The 24,801-nt window shown below is 43.4% G+C and overlaps 1 protein-coding gene across 1 annotated transcript in view; it reads right to left on the reverse strand.

The window, feature by feature from the left end:
• The window catches only part of LOC126482058 (carboxyl-terminal PDZ ligand of neuronal nitric oxide synthase protein), a 948,220-nt gene that overhangs the window by 389,042 nt on the left and 534,377 nt on the right, over positions 1-24,801 (reverse strand). Inside the window, exon 2 of the mRNA XM_050106034.1 lies at positions 12,016-12,087. Coding sequence (XP_049961991.1) covers positions 12,016-12,087 — 72 coding nt within the window. The remainder of the gene's footprint in view (positions 1-12,015; positions 12,088-24,801) is intronic.

Consider the following 24,801-nt stretch of genomic DNA (forward strand, 5'->3'; position numbering starts at 1 on the left):
TTATCAGAGAAACCAGTGATCCAGCTTTTCGTGAATCTTCATGTGTACAATGTGGGCCCACAGCACAGGCAAACCTGACTCACCATAAGATCAACAAATTTCAGAAAAATGAATAAATGCTACAATCTCACAGTCGAAAGTGATGTGCTTTAGGCTCTTATGATTCTCAGTGCCTCAATTCGATTTCTTTACGATAAAATTCCTAACTTAATACACTATAACTTAGAAACCCTCAAAACAGGTTTACTGTCAGTACAACTTTAACATATTCGGATGTTCAATCTATTGTCACTATAGTGTGTAGTGAGTGAATTAGCATATCTGAGGAGTGTGCTACCGTCTAGCAGGATTTATGCCGAGTGAACTGGGATAAATGTCTGCTACAGTGTGCTACCACCTTGCGGCACTCACGTGAACTTCAAGCTGTGTGCATCGTCAACCGTGCACCTTGTTTATGAAATCCATATGTATTTGGCCCGTAAGGTAATTACGTCAGGCGAGTTGTGCTTGCGCAAAATCTTCTTAAAAAGTGCACAACTGAACGTGTGCTCGCGACCCTGATGCCAAGTTTCACGGAATCTACAGGAGCAGTAGCGGGGTAGATTTAAGTGCCGTATCTTTCAGATTGCATCATCTATGTCAAGTTTAACAGCATTCAAAGAAAAATAACCGACGAGAGCGGAAGGTGTCGAAAGTTAGGGTGTTTACATGCTCTTGTGCTCTTACAGCAGCCGCCACTGATCGTAAGTAGGGTGTTTCGCAATACGCGCTACAGCGACGGAATAAACGATGTGCTACATAGCAATATATGTCCGGAATCGGTCCATTCACGTATTACTCAAATGTGTGTCATTTTTCGGTTATCACTTTCGTGTTAATACTGATATGTCTTACGAAGCCGTCGCACACGGCAGCCTACATTCGGGTTCAAATAATCTCTCATGTAAAACATTTCTGTGAATCCTAGTAACAGCTTTGACATCGAAGTCTCGATAGTGATTTCATTGAACCGTGCATCCTTCTTCCCCTCCTCACGATCTGAAACAGATAATTTTCCTATAGAGAGTGTTCCGTTGAGCACTCGTGAAGAGTCGAGGATTCAATAAGACTGGGTGTCACCACATTTTGTGGTTTTCGTGTGAGAAAATCTCGTGACAGTATTCCGGGAAACGTGGACAGGTCAAGGTCGTTCTAGTGTTTGACTGCCGAGGTCGACGGATTTGACTCCTTCAGTCTTTTTATTGGAGGCTACATGAGTTGAATGGTTTACGAGATAGGAGACAGACTTGGCGGCCCGAGTTATGGGCGCAGCGGGAATGATTCATCATACACCAGATATTTTTGGATGTGTGTGTCAGAACGAACTCCGTCAACGCAATTTATGCAAATGAAAACGGTGGTCGTCGTAGAGAGCAGTTTTTGCACAGTAACTACGTAAGAAACATCAGTGTTAACGCGATAGTTAAAAACGCGACTCGATCGCGTTTTTTCCTTCACAAACGTCATTACGAATTATTGGACACCCTAATAGGTGATCAAACGCACGGAACATCCTAAATATGCTCATAAGTCTAAAATGAGAATGCTGTAGCTGCATGTTTATAGTTGTAACCAATCACATTACATGTTTTTATTGGTCACATGGGCATCGTACCATACATTTCTAACGTTCACTTATCATCTGGTTCCTTACGGTGTTCATCTTTTAACACAAAGCGCATCTGGTCGATGGCAGCAAAGATCACAATTTGAACGGCTAGCCAGATTCAAAGCTCACAGCGTAGCGAAAGTTGAAAATGTGCACAAACATTCCAGTGAGCAACCCGAATCGAAAACTTAACATAGACGAGGTCAACGACTGCACTACTACTAGCGCATAACGAATGCTTCACAGAATAGCGTGAAGTACCTGCCAAAGTGTCGGGCCGCGTTGTTTGCAGGCACTCTCGCGTAGGTGGACGGGCCAGGTGACACGTTAGCGGCTGCGGAGGGAGCCATGATATGAAGTCTCAGTTCTCTTACCATTCCTCCATATCGATACCCGGGCTGGGATCCTCGGGATGTCAGGTACTAAAAATGTCTCTTATCGTTACCATTAAAATCGCAGCTCACCATAGGTTGTGACATGGCAGCACCTGATTTATGAATAAATACAATGGCGACAAAACAACTCGCAACACCAAGAAGGAGTTCTGCGACATAAACGAAAGTTGGTAGGCGTGATTTTACACCAGAAATATGATGGCTATTCAGAATTTCGCACCAATTGCATAGGAATGGCCATAGTAGCGCCACTATGAGGATGCAAATCATGTTTGCTTTAAATACACACTATAACGGCCGCGAGCGTTAGTTACCTCTGAGATCGGACATGTTGATGTTAGCCAAGAATACCTTTAATGCGACAAAGGCAGCATTATCAACACCTCACTGACTGCGTGAACGATGTCGTGTAACAGGGCTACAAGAAACTGGTTGAGATATTGCAGTCACAAGAAGACTGCGCTCCGGACCGTGACATGGCGCTGCCGAGAGGGAAGACCATCACGTTCGGCGCACAACTCTGGCGTATCGTACTGCATCTGTAGCAGCAATCTGAGCAGCAGTTGGCACCGCAGTGACACAACGAACTGTTACAGATCGTCACTTCAAGGACAGCTCAGGGCCAGACGCCCTATAGCGTGCATTCCACTGACCCCAAATCACCGCCATTGACGACTTCTGGTGTAAAGCGAGGGCTCATTGGAAGGCGTGGAGTTCTGTTGTGTTTTCTGATGTGCCTTGGTGCCGGTGACGATTGTGTGTTGCCTAGGAGGATGTCAGTTAAAAGTCTGCAACCAACCTGTCTACGTGCTCACACTGAACGTCCACATTATGGTGTGGGGTGTGATTTCATATGACATCAGGAGCACTCTCCTGATCATCCCACGCACCCTGAATGCAAAACTGTACGTCAGTCTGGTGATTTGCCCTGTCGTGCTGTCATTCATGAGCAGTGTGCACGGGAGTGTTTCACAACGGCTTAACGCTCGCCCCCATACTGTTGTTGTAACCCAGCATGCTCTACAGACTGTCGACATGTTGTCTTGGCCTGATCGATCGCCATATTGTCTCCAATCGATCACATATGGGACATTATCGGGCGACAACTTCAGCGTTCAGAAATGGCTCTGAGCACTATGGGACTTAACATCTGAGGTCATCAGTCCCGTAGACTTAGAACTACTTAAACCTAACTAACCTAACGACATCACACACATCCAAGCCCGAGGCAGGATTCGAACCTGCGACCGTAGCGGCAGCGCAGTTCCGCACTGAAGCGCCTAGAACCGCTCGGCCACAACGACCGGCTAACTCCAGCGTCATCCACAAACAGAATTAACCGTCCCTGTATTGACCGACGAAGTGCAGTCATCCGATAAACTGTTCCTGTGCAACACAATGTATGCACGTTTGCAGGCTTGCATTCAACATTCTGGCGGCTACATCGGTTAATAATGTAGCAACATGTCACATTTGCAATGGCTTATTTCGCGCTTACATTAAGTTGTAATCTTCCGTAGACGAATGTATTCCCAAAATTTCGTTACTCTACTTTAATTATCTTTTGGTGTTTCGATTTTTTTCCCGTCAGTGTATATACAGAACAGCATAATAGTTAAATGCAGTTCTGTGTATTTTTTATCTTTTTCGTGAATGTTAGTATTTTATGTATTTGAAAGGTACAATGTTGATGTACATGTACATTTGGACTGAATCATAAACAAATGCGTCTGAAAGATACTGTGATCATGTGAAAGAAAACGTTTGTTTTAAATGTAAGCTATACGGCCAATCCTTGTCGCAACTGAACTTATTTGCAGAAAAAGACGATAAACAAATCTATACAACGACAGGCTCTGCTCCATCAGAAACTATTGTGAATTGCATTTTCACTGCCAACGACTTAGGTGTTTGCATAAAATAGAAACATGTAGGTAATTTTCTTCATAGACAAGGACGTTCGAGAGTCAATACAGGCCATAGTGTACCACACGAATTATGACAATTACTTAGACACGTAAATATACATACCGAAGTTCGGACTGTCAACAATGCCCCCCCCCCCCCAATAACCAAAACCTTTAGCTAAAAACTGTGTCGCCAGAATCACTATAAAAAGTTCACCACGTGAGACAAAGGAAATTTTCTAAATCCGAATCACCATCACACTACGTCTCTCCGCTTTCCTCTGCTGCAGGTAGAATTCCCAACTTCTCTCTTCGTGCTGGTTACTCTCCAGTCACAATCGTTACCCGCCCGCAACAGACTAACTCCGAGTGCCAGCATTCCCCCTCCACCCATCCGTCTCCATCCCACCCCCTCATGCTTGTCCACTCATTTTCCGGGTCTATCTTATGATTGGTTGTCTCACCAAAATAAATAAATCCGAACTGTCATCGATCACCCACCTCCTGAGCCACCTCACACTGCCTCTCTAGAGTCTCTCACGTGAATTTTCGATATATCCGTCGACCGGAAGCCACAAATACTACCTTACAAAAGCAGAGCAACACTTTGTAGCGCAGAATCCACATCCTTTTGGTGTTCACAAAATAATAACCCCTGATTTCCCGGAGCCGTTATAGTTCCATAACTACGCCATGCGTCGCATACGCTTCGTAGCAAATGTTGTTACGGACGGTTTTACTTCGCTGTGCCGGCGTTTCCTAGACAATCGTTCCGGGGCTAGTAGGTAAGCTTGCTTCCAGCTTTACTATATCGCGGCACAATATACACCTGTTTCACTGGGGAGCTGTAGCCAAGGGGACGTTAATTCACCCTTTGACAGAGTTGTGAACGCTGTCCGTACCAGGTTCCCCTAACCGCGTTTAACCGAAGACTGTCAGACAGTCAAAATTCCGTTTAAGGTTTCCCCTGCATAAGTCATCACAAAAGCTTTGCAAGACTACCGAGTCAAACAGCGAGTCTAAGTTCATATGGAAAAGCGTATACTGTTTATGATCCTAAAATGGTTTTACTTGCAACACCGAGGTTGATGGTAGCACTATCTGTCTTGAAACTACTTTCCTATCGAGAAAACAATCGTTCACCCATGCTAAAAAGCCTAATTATTCCTCACAGGATACTACTTACTGTTATTTTCGCTGTCTCTTCCGTTCACAAAGGCAAGGATGTTTCGAAGTACAAAGTAAATACATAACGGTGACAGCCAAAAGTCGCCAACTGAAGAGTGGAAATGGGAAAACCTGACATTTCTCAGGAGAAATAAAAGTCGATGTATCCTTGATCGTATGCAAGTGATACGTATCCAAAAAGACTGAGGAAGTTTTTTTGTTAACACAGAACTATTTAGCTCGAGGCATCACTACAAAAAATAATGGGACAAATTAGAAAATAAGTACTTTATTAAGAACGTTGTAACGATTGGTTTTAGGTGCCAATAAGAAAGCTTTTACAAGTTGATTCTTGCGAAGAAAAAAGTAACAACCAGCCATTATTAATAATATTATCTTCCCAGGACCCTCCAGCTATAAACTTTGGATCCACTATCAAGATATGTCAAATCAACATTGAAGGCACAAGTAAACCATAATGCTGAGTCTTACAGCAGATCTTAGCAAAATATAACATCGATGTTGCCGTTGTTCGGGAAATATATACTGATAATGAACATCAAATGAATAAGATAGAAAATATTCCTGGCTTTGAATTACTAGGAGCAAAGTACCACCGTGATTATGGAGTGGCAACATACGTACGATTGTCAATGAAGAATGCACACCTTTGCTCTGTATCTGATCTCAATGAGATCCGCGAAGCTACAGTAAAAATAGGAGAAATAACAGTAATTAATGTGTCTCTCTCGGCCTCTATAGGTTATCCCGGTATCACAACACTCCGCCATATTTCTCGGAGATTTTAACGGCCACCGTACTCAACTAAAGTATGAGGAAAGTGATGAAAATGGTGAGCTTATATTTGGTGTTTGATGGAAAGGATAAATGAACATTCGTATCGGCAGCCAGTGGACAGTAGTACAATCTCGATCTGTGCTTTGTAACAACTAATGAAAATAAATTACCTCTCCGAAGTCAGAGGTTCATATTAAAAGACTTCCCACACAGCCAACACCGTCCAATCTTAATTGAATCAGGGAATAATATCCCACTTACGTATTTAATCCTTTCCGTGACCTAAATGGAACTTCAGAAAGTAAAGTGGGAGCATTTGCTAAAAATATGGCTGAATTCCCCAAAAGCAAAAAAACTATGTGAGGCTTGTTGGAGCTATGTTAAGTGTAGCAAAGAAGGCAATACCTAGGGGCTACCAGAAGCAATATATTACAGGTTGGAATGAAACTACTGTGAAACATTATGATGCATTTCTAAAAAGCGAGGACTGGGGAATAGCAGATAACCTACTCAATAACCTCAGTACAGCCAGACGCATTAGGTGCACAGAGACTGTTGAGTCAATCAATTTTCAAACATAAAGTAGAAGACCATGTTCATTACTAAGCAAGTTGGCTGGAAACAAAGTTATAGTAAGAAACAACTCGTATATCAGCTAATAGGACTGTCCACATCAAATGCACTAAGGGATAAAGTTCTTGTGAGACATAAGACGCAAACTTATGTCGCTCAAAAACAATATTAATGAACAATCTCACTCTCTAGAACTTTCTCCATATATGAAATGTCAGCTGCTCTTAACACTTTAAAACCCGCAAAGGCACTGGGAAGCGTCAGAATCCACCTAGAACTCCTTCCGTGTATTGGTATCTACGCAAAAAGATGGCTGGCGGGTATCTTCTCTGACATTATGACATCTGTTTCAGTCCCATAAAAAATGAAGCAATCGAAGAACATAGCAATACTCAAGCCCGGCAAGGCATCAGAGCAGCCTAAGAATTAACACCCAATTGCACCATTGAGCACTAATTATAAGTTGTAAATCATAGATTGCAGCAATCAGTCATCATTTTTAAATTTTATTATGCAGATCTAGATTTCGGCTAGAAGCTAGTCATTCTCAATGCACTATTATTTTTGCTCAAAGCATGTAAGTCCCTGTTGATCGTGTTTCACCCACAGTTCACTGAATTGGTAGTATTCAATGTTAATTCGAAGGACATTTGCAGTAACTACAGAAAAAGACACTAGCTACCCAACTGTATTGAATAATGGCTTACCACAGGGATACGTCTTTGCTCATCTCTTGTTTTATATACATGTATTCAAAATAAATCCTAACTCCTGATGTAGACGTCTTTAGCCACTATTTCCTTAAATGGAGGCTACAGCCAAATTCAAATAAAACAGAAGTTTCATGATTTCATCTGTCCAATAGACTGGCACACAGAGCCTTCGATGTCTGTTTTGAAGGATACTAACTTCACCATAATATGCATCCAAAATACCTAGGGATCACTCTAGATATGACTCTTCCTATAAAGAAGCACTTGACACGAACATCTGCTAAGCTCAAAGCCAGAAACAACATTCCCCAAAAGCTCTGTGACTCTCGTTCGGGATCGACAGCAGACTCTCCCCGGGTACCAGCACTCTGTTTGGTATACTGAGCAGCAGAGTACTGTGCGCCTCTCTGGCTTAACACTCCACACGAATAAAAGATAGACGTACAACTTAACGAAACCACACGCATTTTTAGCGGGTCAGTACGATCTACTCCCAAATGCTGGCTACTTGTCTTGAGCTACATTCCACCTCCTGATATCAGACGGAAGAGATGGCTACTGCGTGAATACCGGAAGAGTGCTAATAAAACCGACATTCCAATAATGGACGACGTATTTTCTGCGGAGCGAAAAAGACTAAGATCAAGGTAACCCCATCTCATCAGAGTCAGGACTCTCACGGAAACTGAATCGAGTGCCGTCTATGAATGGAAACGCTGCTGACAACAAAACTGTTCCCTAAACGCCTGAAGCTGCGTTGCATCCAGGAGAAACCCCCTAGATTCGCCCAGCCTCGGGCAATTCTGAGTACCTTGAACCGCATCTGAATGCACCACGGACAATGTGCAGACACTCTCCACAAGTGGAGCAAATCGTCATCAGCATCGTGTGACTGAGGTGCGGAACGACACACAGTTGCTCATGTTTTATCGACATGTCCCCTCGTGCATCCAGGAGTCCTTTCGAAGATTTCCTCATAGCGACGAGAGATGCTACAAAATACATGAAAGACCTTTATCTCCATGTATAGCTGTTATAATTTGTGTTGTTTTGTGCTGGAGGGGTGTTAAAGCGTAGTAGTTTTGTAAGCTTTGTATTTGTATTGCCATACGATACATAAACAAGCTTTCATGAAGCACAACAGCCAGCCCTCCTCGTTCCGAAGGTAACAAATTTCTCCAAGTTCTCTCCGAGTTCTCGGACGTGATTGGCGACGGTGCCCTCTCATCAGCTTATGTGCGTGCCGTGAAGTGTGATATTTCAAAGTGATCTGATCTTGAAACTTATCTTACATCCTAACTATACGTTTCCGGTCGTGTTTTTCTTATCAAAACTTCATCAGCTAAGTTCCCTCTACAATCCTCAGAAAACTGTAGTAGAAATTTTGAATCACCCTATATAAACGTGACAGCTCTTTGAAGATGAACCTGTCAATACGAAACCGGTAACGGTTCTCTTTTATAAATAAGCAGCATTATTAGCAGTGAATAATTGCTGTTTCCTTCTTTGCAGCGCATAAAATCGTCCTTTGTACACAGCCAAGGTGTCAAAACCGTCAGTTTTCGACAAAATAGCAAGAATAAAGTTTTTGTTCCAAATACTATTAATGCTGAAGCACTAATTTTTATTTGTGATAATATAAGGACAGAAATACAGCATTGTGTTTTTAACTGTTAGTACTACAGATTGGCGACTCCATGGAGTGCTGTGTGCACAACGACCATATATGTTAAATTAAAAGGATGGTCAGCGTTGGCCGTAATATTGATGTTTTATTGATGGCAGAATCGATTTTCGATCACATAGTGACCATCTTCAGTGCTGTACAAATTAAACTCAGACACTGGTATCAAGTTATCAATAAGCAAATCTGAGAAGGCATCACAATCAATCGCTTCTCAGTTTTGGTTATTGATAACTGGATAACAGTGTCTGAGTTTAATTTGTACAGCACTGAAGATGATCACTATGTGATCGAAAATCGATTCTGACATCAATAAAACATCAATATTACGGCCAACGCTGACCTTCCTTTTAATGTTAGTACTATAGTTAGCAAAAAGTATTTCCCATATATTTTAAATTTTGAAGCTCCAGAGGGAAGCACAGCATGGCATAAAGACCATGTGTCGTCTACTAACGCATGTTTGAAACACTTTCTCCACGGTTGAGTACCTGTATCGAGTTTAGGGACATGCAACAGAGTACCAAGAACACAATAGCACTGGCAGCGTGCTGTGAAAAACTAGTACATTTCCATATTCAATCTTCAATTGGCTGATGTCGGCCCATACACGGTAATTTTTATTAATTTTTAAACAAAGCCAAAGCGACATAGATGACGCAGAGATAAGTAATTTTATACAAGACACATGGGGCCGCAACTGCCGGAAACACCCCAAAGGTGGATGACGAGTGTTGAACATGTGACCTCACGACATGACGTATCTCGTCCGATTCATCGTATTCTTTTATTATCACTACCGCTAGCACTACCATATCGCATTAGATAATAAAACAAACATGGTTTGAACAGGCCCTGAAGACCCAACGGCGCCGACCGGCTGCCGTGTCATCCTCAGCCCTCAGGCGTCGACGGATGTTGTTTGGAGGGGCATGTGGTCAGCACTGCTCTACCGGCTCTACTGTCCGATCTTGTAGCTCCTCAATTGGCCTCACAAGAGCTGAGAGAACCCTGCTTGCCAACAGCACTCGGCAGACGCAGACAGTGACCCATCCAAGTACTATCAAAGCCGACAGCGCTTAACTTCGTAGTTATGACGGGAGCTGGTGTTACCGCTACGATCACGGGGGATAATGAAAGAACGAAAAAGGATACCCTGGCTGAGAGATGTATTACATTGCCCACTACCGGCGAGGGAGGAACGACAAGCCCAACTGCTGCACTTGTGGTAAGGTATCTAGTGATGTCACATGTTCAACATTTGTCATCAATTTATGGAGTATTTTCCGACATCTGCGCCACCCCTCTCCCCCCCCCCCCACCTACCCATGTTCTTTATACACTACTGGCCATTAAATTTGCTACACCACGAAGATGACGAGCTACAGACGCGAAATTTAACCGATAGGAAGAAGATGCTGTGATATGCAAATGACTAGCTTTTGAGAACATTCACACAAGGTTGACGCCGGTGGCGACACCTAGAACGTGCTGACATGAGAAAAGTTTCCAACCGATTTCTCATTCACAAACAGCAGCTCACCGGCGTTGCCTGGTGAAACGTTGTTGTGATGCCTCGTGTAAGGAGGAGAAATGGGTACCATCACGTTTCCGACTTTGACAAAGGTCGGATTGTAGCCTATCGCGATTGCGGTTTTTAGTATCGCGACATTGCTGCTCGCATTGGTCGAGATCCAATGACTGTTGGCAGAATATGGAATCGATGGGTTCAGGAGGGTAATACGGAACGCCGTGCTGGATCCCAATGGCCTCGTATCACTAGCAGTCGAGATGACAGGCATCTTATCCGCATGGCAATAACGGATCGTCCAGCCACGTCTCGATCCCTGAGTCAACAGATGGGGACGTTTGCAAGACAACAACCATCTGCACGAACAGTTCGATGACGTTTGCAGCAGCATGGACTATCAGCTCGGAGACCATGGCTGCGGTTACCCCTGACGCTGCATCACAGACATGAGCGCCTGCGATGGTGTACTCAACGACGAACCTGGGTGCACGAATGGCCAAACGTCATTTTTTCGGATGAATTTAGGTTCTGTTTACAGCATCATGATGGTCGCATCTCTGTTTGGCGACATCGCGGTGAACGCACATTTCAAGCGTGTATTCGTCATCGCCATACTGGCGTATCACCCGGCGTGAAGGTATGGGGTTCCCATTGACGGCACTTTGAACAGTGGACGTTACATTTCAGATGTGTTACGACCCGTGGCTCTACCCTTCATTCGATCCCTGCGAAACCCTACATTTCAGCAGGATAATGCACGGTCGCATGTTGCAGGTCCTGTACGGGCCTTTCTGGATACAGAAAATGTTCGGCTGCTACCCTGGCCAGCACATTCTCCAGATCTGTCACCAATTGAAGACGTCTGGTCAATGGTGGCCGAGCAACTGGCTCGTCACAATACGCCAGTCACTACACTTGATGAACTGTGGTATCGTGTTGAAGTTGCATGGGCAGCTGTACCTGTACAAGACATCTAAGCTCTGTTTGACTCAATGCTGAGGCGTACCAAGGCCGTTATTACGGCAAGAGGTGGTTTGTCTGAGTACTGATTTCTCAGGATCTATGCATCCGAATTGCGTGAAAATGTAATCACATGTCAGTTCTAGTATAATATATTTGTCCAATGAATACACGTTTATCATCTGCATTTTTTCTTGGTGTAGCAATTTTAATGGCCAGTAGTGTATTAGTTATCTAATCGGCATCTACTCTATTTCGTGGGTTTTGAAACGTTAGCAAGAACCACCCTCTAAACTTACTTCATTTTCTTACAGAGATTTGAGGGAAAGCTTTCCTGTGCCAACTGCGACAGCTGGCTAGCCTTGGTGGATGGAGCTGCACTGTCTGCCCTGTATTAAGGCTACAGTTAGCGCATCAAAAATGGCTCAAATGGCCCTGAGCACTATGGGACTTAACTTCTGAGGTCATCAGTCCCCTAGCGCTTAGAACTACGTAAACCTAACTAACCTAAGGACATCACACACATCCATGCCCGAGGCAGGATTCGAACCTGCGACCGTAGCGGTCGCGCGGTTCCAGACTGTAGCGCCTAGAACCGTCGGCCAACCCGGCATCATATCAGCAAAAAGCATCACTCACCCGTATCATACGCATGGCGGCGACGATCTCCACGCGGCTCTTGGGCCGCGGTACATCCATGGTCCCAATGTACTGCAACACAAGGAGAAATCAGTCAGTGAAACGTTGATCACATCTCCGTTTTCGGCATCACATGCCTACAAAGATAGCACAACCAAGTGAGGACTATGCTGACACGAATACCATTTTAAAATCAGCGAAATAATGTAAAAAATGGTTAAATGTGAAATTTGCTTTTTTGCGTGGTAAGCAATAAAAGTACAGTGCGTACAAAATAACTCGGCCCGTAGCCGTGCAGACACCAGGGTAGGGGACGGGAAAAACAGTAGTAGTTGGGGCTATGGTGTCAGCTGCAGCAGAGCGAATCGTAGGTGCATTTCGACAGCTGAATGCCATGCAGAAACGTGTATAACATGTAAGCTATAGCTAGCGAATCTGCAAACCGTTGCATTAAACGTTAGTTCAGTACCACCAGCAACTAGACAAAAATAAACATTCAGAGTCAACAGTTCCTCGCGAAAGTAACGAAAAAGAAATATACACATAAATAGAGGACCAGCCAAAGAAAAGTAAGGTCGAAAGTGCACTTCCGGAAGCAAATCTCGTAAAACAAAAAAGGCGTACAATTTTGGCATGCTGGACAACGTAGCTTACTACAACGATGACAACTCAAGAAAAGCACATGTGTCTCTTGCTAATTATGTGGCAGTCCTCCGATAACCCGTTCGGCAATATTATCAATAATTAAAATTTTCTTCGAGGTTTCAAGAAATAACTGTAACCAGTCACCTTTCGCTATGCTTCAGTTTTCATTTATCATGACCTGTTTGGAATGGCTTTGCGACTCATCAGACGGTACACACTTAATGTATTTGGGAGCATTTCTTTTTTTAATTTGTGGTAAGATCTTATGGGACCAAACTGCTTAAGTAATCGGTCCCTAAGCTTACACACTACTTAAACTAACTTAAAATAACTTACGCTATGGGCAACATACACACCCATGCCGGAGGGAGGACTCGAACCTTCGACGGGGAGAGTCGCGCGGACCGTGACAAGATTGGGACCATTGCTATGGCAAGACAGAAAATCGGAACAAATAGCACTGAATGTGACATTCATTACAGTTGTTAGAATCGCTGGGTTTATTCCTGGTGCACATATTACTCTGGAAAATATAATTTATGTTTTCCAGTCGGTGTAGTCTATAGCACAACACTAACTTTGTCACAGGCAGCAACTCTCATGTGCTTTCCAGCATATAAACACACGAAAGAGCCTGATTAAAGAGGTAATGTTCAAAGAATTTATGTATATCGGTTTATATTACATTCGCTATAATGACAGTAGCACGCATTCGTTATTTCAAAATTGACACGTGTTTGCAAGAACTCAGGATATTATTTCACCTACAATCATAGTATTGAAATTACGTTTAACGTGTTTAGTTTTGCTTAATACTCTTTGATTATTGAACTAAAAACCAGAGCTTCGTATGTAGCTGGTTTCAGCTAATGATAATGTTATGTATGAGGGTGGCGGCATAGGGAGGACGGGTTTGTGTGTGTAAAATGAGAGAGATTTTCTTTTTCTTCCACATCTGTCGGAAGCAGTGAAGCCTTACGAAGTACTTGTAGCTAATTGTTTCCTCTTCCTTTACTTTGTTTATTAAGTGATAGGAACAGCTAGCGGTTCCTGCAATCTTCTCAAGAACAATCTTTAATGAGATTTCTGCTTTCTCGTTTGCCTCCTCCCTCACAAATTTCATGGCACTGCGTGTAAACACATAAGCCTGATTACGGAGAACTTCCCCTGCAGTTAAGCTGTGTGATGGCTGTGGCGCCACGCTGTGTAGTGGAGAGACAGCAACGAGAACGTTCGAAGTGTGTAGGTTGATTGGAGGAACAACGGCATGCAATTACTCAGTGCTCACGTCCAGGAAGCATATCTGTGCTGGTACCACGTTATTTTGTGTGAGCTGTACAAACGGCAAGGCACGGTAAATTATGTTTGTAAGAAGTTGTAGTGGAACAGGAAAGGTTGTTAGCTAGTTGTACTGTTTGCACTGCCATCTGAGACCGAGCCGGTATTCCCTGCACAGCGGTCGCAGCATTTGCTCTGAATGCCTTATGTCAATAACTAGAAATTAAATAAAAATATGACGTGGACTGTGTCACGCCTAGTGTTTCTATCTTATCGTTCCTCCTGCAACCTTCTACATATTTGAGAAACAGCATTTCTGGTGTTACCAATTGTCCAAAACTTATTTATTCGTCACTGCTGACACTGAATAACGTAACGACGATTTGGGAATTACATTTATTTTAATCCTATCGTTGACGGTACTCCCCTTACTATTGAGGTGTAGTCTAAGTAGTACTTTTTTCTCTTTTTTGCATACTTGTACATTAACTGCGATCGTGTTGTGCTTCTAAGGTGCAGAGGAACCCGCCAAACATAGATACAAGTGAGAAACAGCCGAAAAGTCACATTTAGTGCGACTTGTATACCAGAGAATAAAATCCAGGTGTGGTTCAATGTGGTTTATACGCAATATGCCGTTTAATCTGAGAATTTTTTATGTGAATTTTTCCGTGTGGATTTGAATTTCAAGCGATCTTATTAAACCCGAGGAAACAGCTAAAATGCGAGTAATAATTTTAAATGCGTAGGCAATTCAATAAACAATTCCATTTACCCGCATTACCCAGTTGTAACTTTCTTGGATCCTGACAGAATTATAAGCAGTACAATCGATTGTGAGTTTTCAGTTGCTTCGATACTGAAAGACTAATAGATCTAGATATATATATTCTCTCCAAGCATTTCCAATTGAACGTATCATATGGTAGACATACAATTTCTATAGTTCGCAAACGTTACAATGTCAAAGATCAGTTGTTGAGAAGATCTCATTTCTGAGAAGCAATTATATGGTGTAATATACGAATATTGCTACCAAAGGCGTCAGCTGGGGCGCTTTTTTCACAATGTACCACACCAACTGTCGCCGGTGATAGCAACAGCTACCTATTTTAGTTGTACACCTTGTTGTTTTGTGGTCTTCAATCTGAAGAGTAGTTTGACGTAGCTCCCTGCTCTATCTTGTCCACACCTCTTCATCTCTGGATAACTTACTACTACAACCTACATCCATTTGAAACTGCTTACTGTGTTCATGTCTTGGTATTCTTTTACAATTTTTTGCCGCCGCACTTCCTTCTGTTATGAACTTAACGATCCTTGACACCTCAGACCGTGTTCCATCATTCGATTCCCCCCTTTAATCACGTTATGCTAAATTTGTTTTTTCTGCATTGATTCAGCACCTCTTCATTAATTATTTAACCTACCCATCTAATATTCAGTACTCTTCTGCAGCACAGTATTTCGAAAGCTTCTACTCTCTTCTTGTCTAGACTCTTTGTCATCCACGCCCCATGCTAGCTCTAGCTTGTGTGAACTATTTATAATCCATGCCTCATGCTAGCACTAAAATTCCTCACTGAGGAACGCTATTTTTGCTTTGCCAATCAGCGGTATTTACCTGCTGTTCGAAATCCTTTGCCGTCTCCAGAAGAATTACATCATTGGTAAGCATTAAAGCTTTTATATACTCTACCTGAACGTTATGTCCCTTTCCATAATTCCAGCCGCGCGGTGTAGTCGCGCGGTCTTAGGCGCCTTGCACGGTTCGCGCAGCTCCCCCTGTCGGAGGTTCGAGTCGTCCCTGGGACATGGGTGTGCGTGTTGTCCTTAGCGTAAGTTAAAGTTAGATGAAGTAGTGTGTAAGTCTAGGGACCGATGAGCTCAGCAGTTTGGTTCCATTGGAACTTACCACAAAGTTCCAAAAGTTCCTTAATTCCTGGTTTCTTTTGTACATTTGCGTCTACATCTATGTGATTACTCTGCTGCTCACAATAAAGTGCATGGCAAAGAGTTCAATGAACCACCTTCAAGCTGTCTCTCTACCGTTCCACTCTCGAACGGCGCGCGGGAAAAACGAGCACTTCAGTTACTCTGTGCGAGCTCTGATTTATTTTATCGTGGGATCATTTCTCCCTATGTAGGTGGGTGCCAACAGAATGTTTTCGCAATCGGAGGAGAAAACTGGTAGCCCGCATCTCGTGGTCGTGCGGTAGCGTTCTCGCTTCCCACGCCCGGGTTCCCGGGTTCCCGGGTTAGATTCCCGGCGGGGTCAGGGATTTTCTCTGCCTCGTGATGGCTGGGTGTTGTGTGCTGTCCTTAGGTTAGTTAGGTTTAAGTAGTTCTAAGTTCTAGGGGACTGATGACCATAGATGTTAAGTCCCATAGTGCTCAGAGCCATTTGAACCATTTTTTTTTGAGAAAACTGGTGATTGAAATTTCAGGAGAAATCCTGTCGCAACGAAAAACGCATTTGTTTTAATGATTGCGACACCTGATTCACATGTCATGTTTCGTTATAATTACTGGTTGCTCGATGCTTAATTCGGCCGGAATGGGTCGTAAGAGTTAGTAAAACGTGATCTAGATTGTTTCGTTCATTATGATGCTTTTCTTTAATAGGTATAATACGTATAAGTAAATATATCCTTTCATTATGTGAGGTTTGATTAGACTGCCTCTGATTTATTATTGTCACGAGATTTTTGCATTCTAACAAGTAAGGTGGTGAAAGAGGAGTGTGAGCCGCACGTGTTGTGCAGAGCGTCGGACAGAGGCGACCACAGACAAAGCTAAATGAGGCGAGAGAGGGCCGAGAATTGAATTAGTAGCCCGAATAATGGGCGCCACGATTAGCCGAGAGCGGTGGTCAGGGGGGAGTTCTGGCCCGCCCTCATTAGCAGCTGTCTGGGCGCCTGCCACCGCGACAAGGGAGCGAGGTGGGGGGGGGGGGAGGAGGGGGTGAAGGGACAGAGGGACAGGTGCCGCTGTCCAACACCAGCCCAGCTGCCGCCAACGGAGGGGTCGTGGCGCAAATCTCAAGGGAGGAATGCTAAGTGCTCGACGTCCCGTAGAGATTCAGAGCACTTGCTCGTATAAGAAAAAACTGCTGTCTTCTGTTCTTTTAAGGGGAACCATCCCGTTATTCATCTCGACGTTCCTTGCGTAAGCGCAACATATCTAATATAGAGTGTCGGAATGTGTACACGACCATCCACTCCTCCTGAATAAAAGTCCACTGACTTGTTGTTCAAATGTGCGTGAAATCTTATGGGACACACCATTTATTTCAGAAGATTGTTGAACATTTCACTTAACAAAGCGCTTATTTTTTTCCGAGACTTACTCAATTATTCTTTAAATTTCTCTGCATTTCGTATTACTGAAATTTTGTAGAGTCTAACTTGAATTTGTTACCATTCCAAAATTCCACTTCACATCGCAAACTTTTTTTTTCCAAACACAATGTGTTAAAGTAATTGTATGTGTATAATTGATTTCTTTTGTGTGATGTATTGTTGGAAACAGCGTTGTGACTACGTTGCTTTTTGCTCACTTACCTGAGAGATAATAGTATCGCTATCTTGGTAGGTAATATTAATGAAAATGGTATGCATGATTCTAAGTAAATGTAAGTAGTATATATACAATGAAGTATTCGTTCAATTAAGATAACTTTACTCAGATCTCTATAACTAAACATATCGATGGTTACTTTTGCACTTAAAAATTATTGATACGAGAGGTTGAAATTGAACTCTGTCGTTAAGAAGTACATTCTACACTGAAGAGCCAAAGAAACTGGTACACGTGCCTAATATCGTCTAGGGCCACCGCGCGAAAGTGACGCAACACGACGTGAGATGGACTCGACTAATGTCTGAAGTAGAGCTGGAGAGAACTGGCGCCATGAATCCTGCAGGGCTGTCCATAAATTCGTAAGAGTACGGGGGGTTGCAGCTCTCTTCTGAACAGCACGTTGCAAGGCATCCCAGATATGCTCAATAATGTTCATTTCTGGGGACTTTGGTGGCCAGCAGAAATATTTAAACTGAGGAGAGTGTTCCTGGAGCTACTCTGTAGATATTCTGGACGTGTGGGCTGTGGCACTGTCCTGCTGGAATTGCCCATATCCTTCGGAATGCACAATGGGCGTGAATGGATGCAGGTAATCAGACGGGATGCTTACGTACGTGTCACCTGTCAGAGTCGTATCCAGACGTATCAGGGGCTACATAACACTCCCATTGCACACGCCGCACACCGTTACAGAGCCCCCAACACTTTTCACAGTCCCCTGCTGACATGCACGGTCCGTGGATTCATAAGGTTGTCTCCATACCCGTACACGTCCAACCACTTGATAAAATTTGAAGCGAGTCTCGTCCGAACAGGCAACGTATTTTCAGTCGGTGTTGACGGGCCCAGGCGAAGGGTAAAGCTTACTGTCGTGCAATCATCAAGGGTACGCTAGTGGGCCTTCGCCTCCGAAAGCCCATATTGATGATGATACCACCACGTTCAAACTCACTTAAATCGTGATAACCTGCCATTGTAACAGCAGTAACCGATCTTACAACTGCGTCAGACACTTGTTGCCTTGCATAGGAATTACCGACCGCAGCGCCGTTTTCTGCCTGTTTACATGTCGCTGTATTTGAGTACGCATGCCTATACCAGTTTCTTCGGCGCTTCAGTGTACAACATTTGAATATTGAAAATTAAAAGCAGATGATGGATTGCATTTTCACACACCTCGCGGAGGAAAACGCCAGTTTGCCGTGCCATGTACAACAGGACGACATTCTTGACATGTTATGAGATTGCTGACACCCTCTGGAGAATTCAATCCTCCTCGTAGGGCTGCAGGCCCATTGAACGTAATCTGATACCTGTGGATTGAGTTGCGACCGCAAATTTTGCCCTGGTATACTGGGTGGAGCCACTAAGGACCATTGGAAAGCATTCGAGAAAACTTGAATGTGATCTGATGCAGGAAAAGATGTTTATCATTTTTCATCCCTCCTTTTTCGCGTCCTCTTGTGACATCTGCATGGAGTGTGTGACACCGACATGTGAGTGAATAAAACCTCTCTGTTCGGCACTAATCTCCTTGCGCTAGAGGTGAACAAAATTTCCGATGATGAAAATTTCCGCTTATAATCGACTAGATTAAAATAGCGTTTTTCTTGCAGACTGTCGCCCGTTTGTATTTCACGTAATTTAAAACTGTATAAAATAGTAGTACTACAGATAACGCACTTAATTTCGTAGCTTGTTTCACACGGTTACCGTGCGCATCGGCGTGGTCGTAGAGGCTCCTTTAGTGCCTATGCAGAAACCGAGTAACGGAACACTTTACCGACCTTGACACTTGTTACTAATAAGCCTCTACTTAAACATATATGATGTTGTTGTAATGATGTGTCATCAAGATGCTGCCACCGACGGAAGTCTGATTGAAAATTACCTTAGGACTGACGCTTCGGTAGGAACACGCGGATGCTCACAGCTAACTTGCCACGATACACACAAAACACACACATTATCTTACATTTCACTCAGCTTGTTTAAACTCGCAGACTATTCGATGTACAAAGATGAAACGTTCATCAGTGACTTGTAAAAGAACTGCACTACGCTTTCCTCTCAGTTTTATTTGCTAGCATTAATTTTCAGAACGATGTATGGAAATCTTACAAAAATGCGTCTTCTGACGACATCAAATTTTGGACATGCGTATCTCTAAAACGAGATAATTTTAGGAAACTGTGGCGCATGGGCTGCGTTCGTGAGTCAAACAATACTCGGCCTCCCGTTTAGTTTTATTGAAAGAAACATATACTAGGTTAGTAGTTAAAGTTGACCGATCAGAAAACATAAACATAAGCAACAAAAATATTATACCTGTTCATCGACGTGAGAAGACATACGTTATCGGCTTGGAAGAATGAAGATAGTGATAACAAGATACACTACGTCAGTATTTGCAACATTGGTAACTGAAGAAAACATGAAATTCCAAAATTGCTAAAAAAGCAATTTACTGGATAAATGGTTTCAACAGAGCTATGCTATCATCATCAGATCTACTGCTCTTGAACTTTTACATAAGATCTGATGCTGAAAGTATAGCTCTGTCGAAACCGTTCATTCAATAAAGTGTTTTTTTTAGCGATTTTGTGCTTTCGAGTTTTTCTTAGTTGCCATACATTGCGGATCGCCCCCAGACAGACTGTCAAGAATTGCAACAATTATAACACAAGCACTGAAAGAATGTCTCTGTTTGTGTGTGTGTGTGTGTGTGTGTGTGTGTGTGTGTGTGTGTGTGTGTGGCTGTGTGTGTGTGTGTGTGTGTGTATGTGTGTGTGTGTGTGTGTGTGTGTGTGTGTATGTGTGAGTGTGTGTGTGTGGTTAAGACTGAGTTCCTGAGATGAACTTCATGCGTACTCAGCTGTTGATAACAGCTTTCTTATTAACAGCCAAATTCTGCAAATAAATAATTTTGCCATGCAGCTACTTTATCGCGCGTACAAGACATTCAGCTGAATGTAGATGTGCATCTTTTGTTATGACAATGAGGAAACTCTATTGTTATTACTCTCGTCGAAATACATGCTTGATGTAAAATTATCACTGTTGTTACTTATTGATACTTTAATTCCTATAATGAATTTTTAAAAATAGTTTCATTCTATACTCGTATGGAAAAGTTAACGACGAAAGTAACTTTTGCATGATGTATCGATTAAATTTGGACCATACGTAGAAAGAACTGCCACAGTACAGCACAGCAGGTAAGTGAAAAAAAATTAAAAAATACGTAACGAGACGATCAGAAATAACACTTTTGTTCAAAGACAATAATTACACATGAGTAATATCGATCGTCCGCTAGATATAACGAAAGGCGGGGCATCGTTGTTAGTAAGGTGTATGATAGCCACGGACAGCAATACATGCTCTGCAACGTGTTTCCCTGCTGGTCACGTAGTTAGTAGCGAGTCATTGTGGTACAGCGTTCCACTTTTCTACAACGCGGGTGACAACTGCTGGATGGTCGAGGGTGTGTGTACCCGTGCTACAGTACGTCTGCCCACGGCATTCCACACGAGTACGATGGGATTTATGTCGTGGAAACGGGCAGGGTAGCCCACTCGCTGAATATCCTTTCCTTCCGAGAGCTCCTGCACCTGGGCTGTTTGATGCGCTCGCGCCTTGTCATCCTTAGAAATGAAGTCAAGGGTGAATGCACCCCCGAAAAGTCGCACTTGAGGAACAGCGTGACTGGTGTGTACGAGGGGCGTTTGAAAAGTGCGTGCTAAGTCCCAGAGATGGCGCCATCGGCACGTATCGAGGTCATGTTTAGTTAGTAGCTTAGTAGCATCTTCGGAAAGAACGTACACCAAGTTTCAGCCATATTGGTCTATTTCTTTGTGTTTCGCACTCGTGTGAATCAAGGAAGTCGAGTGATTGTCAAAAAATAGACAAAAAAGAATTTCGTGTGGTGATTAAATGTTAGTTTATGAGATGCAAAACGCCTCTGGAGACTAAACAGAAGCTTGATAAACATTACGGTGACTCTGCACATTCGATTTGAACAGTTTATAAGTGGTTTCAAAATTTTCGGAGTGGCCATATGCGCACAAGTGATGCTGATTCTGGACACCCTGTGGAGGTTACGACTCCAGAAATCATTGATAAAATCCATGATACGGTGATGGATTACAGAAGAGTTAAGGTGCATGAGATTGCTAGTGCTGTGGGCATCTCGAATAAACGGGTACATAATATTTTGCATAAATATTTGGACATGAGAAAGCTATCCGCAATATGGGTTCTGCGATTGCTCATGCTTGACCAAAAACGGAATTGTTTGAAGTGTTTCAAAGATTGTTTGCAACTGTTCAAGAAGAATCCGCAGGACTTTAGGCGTCGTTTCGTCACTGTGGATGAAACATGGATACATTACTATACTCCTGAGACCAAAGAACAATCTAAACAATGGGTTACCCGGGGAGAATATGCACCAAAAAAGGCGAAGACCATTCCTTCGGCCGGAAAGGTTATGGCGACTATCTTGTGGTATTCGCAAGGGATAATCCTCATCGACTACCTGGAAAAGGGTTAAACTATTACAGGTGCATATTGTTCATCGCTATTGGACCGTTTGGAAACCGAGCTGCAAGAAAAACGCCGGCGATTGGACCGCAAAAAAGTCCTTTTCCATCACTACAACGCACCAGCACACACCTCAGCAGTTGTGGTTGCAAAATTAATGGAAACAGGATTCCAACTCGTTTCACATCCCCCCCTATTCTCCAGACTTGGCCCCCTCTGACCACTATTTGTTCCCCGATTTGAAGAAATAGTTGGCGGGACAAAGATGTTACTCCAATGAGGAAGTGATTACAGCATCTAATAGCTATTTTGCTGACTTGGAAAATTCCTATTATTCGGAAGGGATCAACAAATTAGAACAGCACTGGACGAAGTGTACTAGTCTAAAAGGAGACTATGTCGAAAAATAAAAAATGTTTACCCGAAACACTCACATACAAAACTATCCCTTCCCACGCCATAGCATTTGGACCACCAATGATGTTCGAAAATGTTCCTGGGTACAACACGCATTTCCACCTATCGCTAGATGAAGATGCGTCCTGAAACACTGCTCTTGTTGAATCTGCTCTCATCCGAGAAGAGCAAGCGACCACAGTCCTTATCGGTCCAGGTCCTATGCTCTTGGCACCATCGCAAACGTTGCCGCCAATGTGGGGTTGTCAAGGGAATACAATGTATTGGTCGTCGGGCAAAGAGGTCATCCTCATGCAGTTGCCATGCCACTGTGGAGCTTGCGATTGGGCGCCTTTGTTAGCGGACAGCTTTTTCCAAAACTGCTCTGTAACATAATGAATAACTCAATATTAAATTTGAACTACTAACTCAATTCAAATTACTAGCGACACATGAAATTTCGGACGCATCTGAAAGATCACCAGTGAATGAGAATCTAAGAAGTACTTCTCAGTTTCATTTCTATTCAAATGGCTCTGAGCACTATGGGACTCAACTGCTGAGGTCATTAGTCCCCTAGAACTTAGAACTAGTTAAACCTAACTATCCTAAGGACGTCACAAACATCCATGCCCGAGGCAGGATTCGAACCTGCGACTGTAGCGGTCTTGCGGTTCCAGACTGCAGCGCCTTTAACCGCACGGCCACTTCGGCCGGCTCATTTATAAACTGTGATAAATAAGTGTAACGGTTTTCTGTAAGCTGGGTCCACTGGACGACTGTGGGAGAGTGAAGACAGCAGGAGCACAACTACATGCGAGTCGTGAAACAGTTCTTCGCTGAAAGGCAGAGCCCCGGACCAGTTGCAGTTACACACTGAACGGACTGATGCTGTCAGCGGCGGTATTCCAAGTTCCGATAACAGCTTCGCAGAGAGCTGGAGTGGCATTCGGCAGGCTGTAAAATTCCATTGTGAGAAGCGGCGGAATAGAATGCTTTCTAAAACGATAGAGATCTGCAATGGGATTGGAAGCAAGCTGCACTCAGAGTGAGAAGAATGTGTTGGACTCAAAGGAGGCCAGCAGTGGCCGATGTTTAAATTTCGTGAGGAATTTCTGGTTTGGCTCACCAAAAGTATTTTCGGAGTGGGGATGAAGGCTCGCGTACGTGCAGCCGCTGTCCTGAAACGCAACGTGAAATCACTCGCACAGGGAGAGAGAATTTCTGCTTTTTTATCCACTCTAGACAGAGAAGTGTGTATTACTTGTTAATCAAGGCAGATCTTTTAGGAGAAGGGAGAGAACTTTCGGTGTTGGAGCTTTCGTTGGTTGGAACTCGGAAGGTCTACAGTGACTGTGTAGTGAGAATCCGTTCCTGCAGAACCATTCAGATTTTGAGAAAAGGAGAAAAGACAGACCTCACCTTAGATCTTTAGAAGGGAAGCTTCTTCGTCTTAGATCTTCAGAGAGGAACTTCTTCGTCTTACATGTCCAGAGGAGGCACTTCTTCGTTTTGGACTGTCACATGGCGACATGCCTTCATATTAGAGCTTCAGAGAGGGAGGACATTGTTCTAGAGCTAATCATTGGTGCCAGGGCTAAACTTAGAAAGCTTAGTCAGCACCTGAGTTTTAAGACGATGGTAAGCATGAGCTGCATTTGAGTGCATCATGTGGAGGGGGGGGGGCTAAGTCTTTTGCTTCAAGTTAGAGTTTTCCTGTTCTGAATTAAGTCACTCATTTAGTTCGAATAAAAATGCGCTTAGGCAAGGGGTTGGTGCTTAGACGGTATGGGTCTTTTCTTAAATCTGCTGACCGCTTCAGCAGTTATCGGTGAGTTTATGTGGACATAATTGTATCACTTCATTTCCAATCTCGCCCACCTGTGCCAAGGTATTATCGTGTAGCTTTTATAAATCAACTTTACTTGTTGTTCTGCTCAGTGATTGGAATCAAGTTAATGCTTATTAATAACAAACAAAAACAGATTCTCGACACCCACTGAATGGACACGTCACTCAGGCTCGGAGGCTTAAGTCTAGAAATAGCTTTATTGCAAGAACCAAGATCCTTGACGGTTCACAGGAAGATAATAGAGTCCGTAAATGGGAGAATGAACAAACCGCACTGCAGATAATACCAAAAGAGCAAATGGCACCTGGAAACAAACTTCCTTACACAGTGTGGAGAACACTAAATAGGCTGAGGGCTGGTGTACCCAGATGCAAAACTAATCTGTGCAAGTGGGGACTGCTGACTAACGATGACAACGTTCTCTGCGGATGCGGAGAGTTACAAGACGAGGCACATCTGCTCATGTGCCGACTACTGCCGGAGCCCTGCAG

The sequence above is a fragment of the Schistocerca serialis genome, chromosome 5, assembly GCF_023864345.2.
Source record: "Schistocerca serialis cubense isolate TAMUIC-IGC-003099 chromosome 5, iqSchSeri2.2, whole genome shotgun sequence".
Classification (NCBI taxonomy): domain Eukaryota; kingdom Metazoa; phylum Arthropoda; class Insecta; order Orthoptera; family Acrididae; genus Schistocerca; species Schistocerca serialis.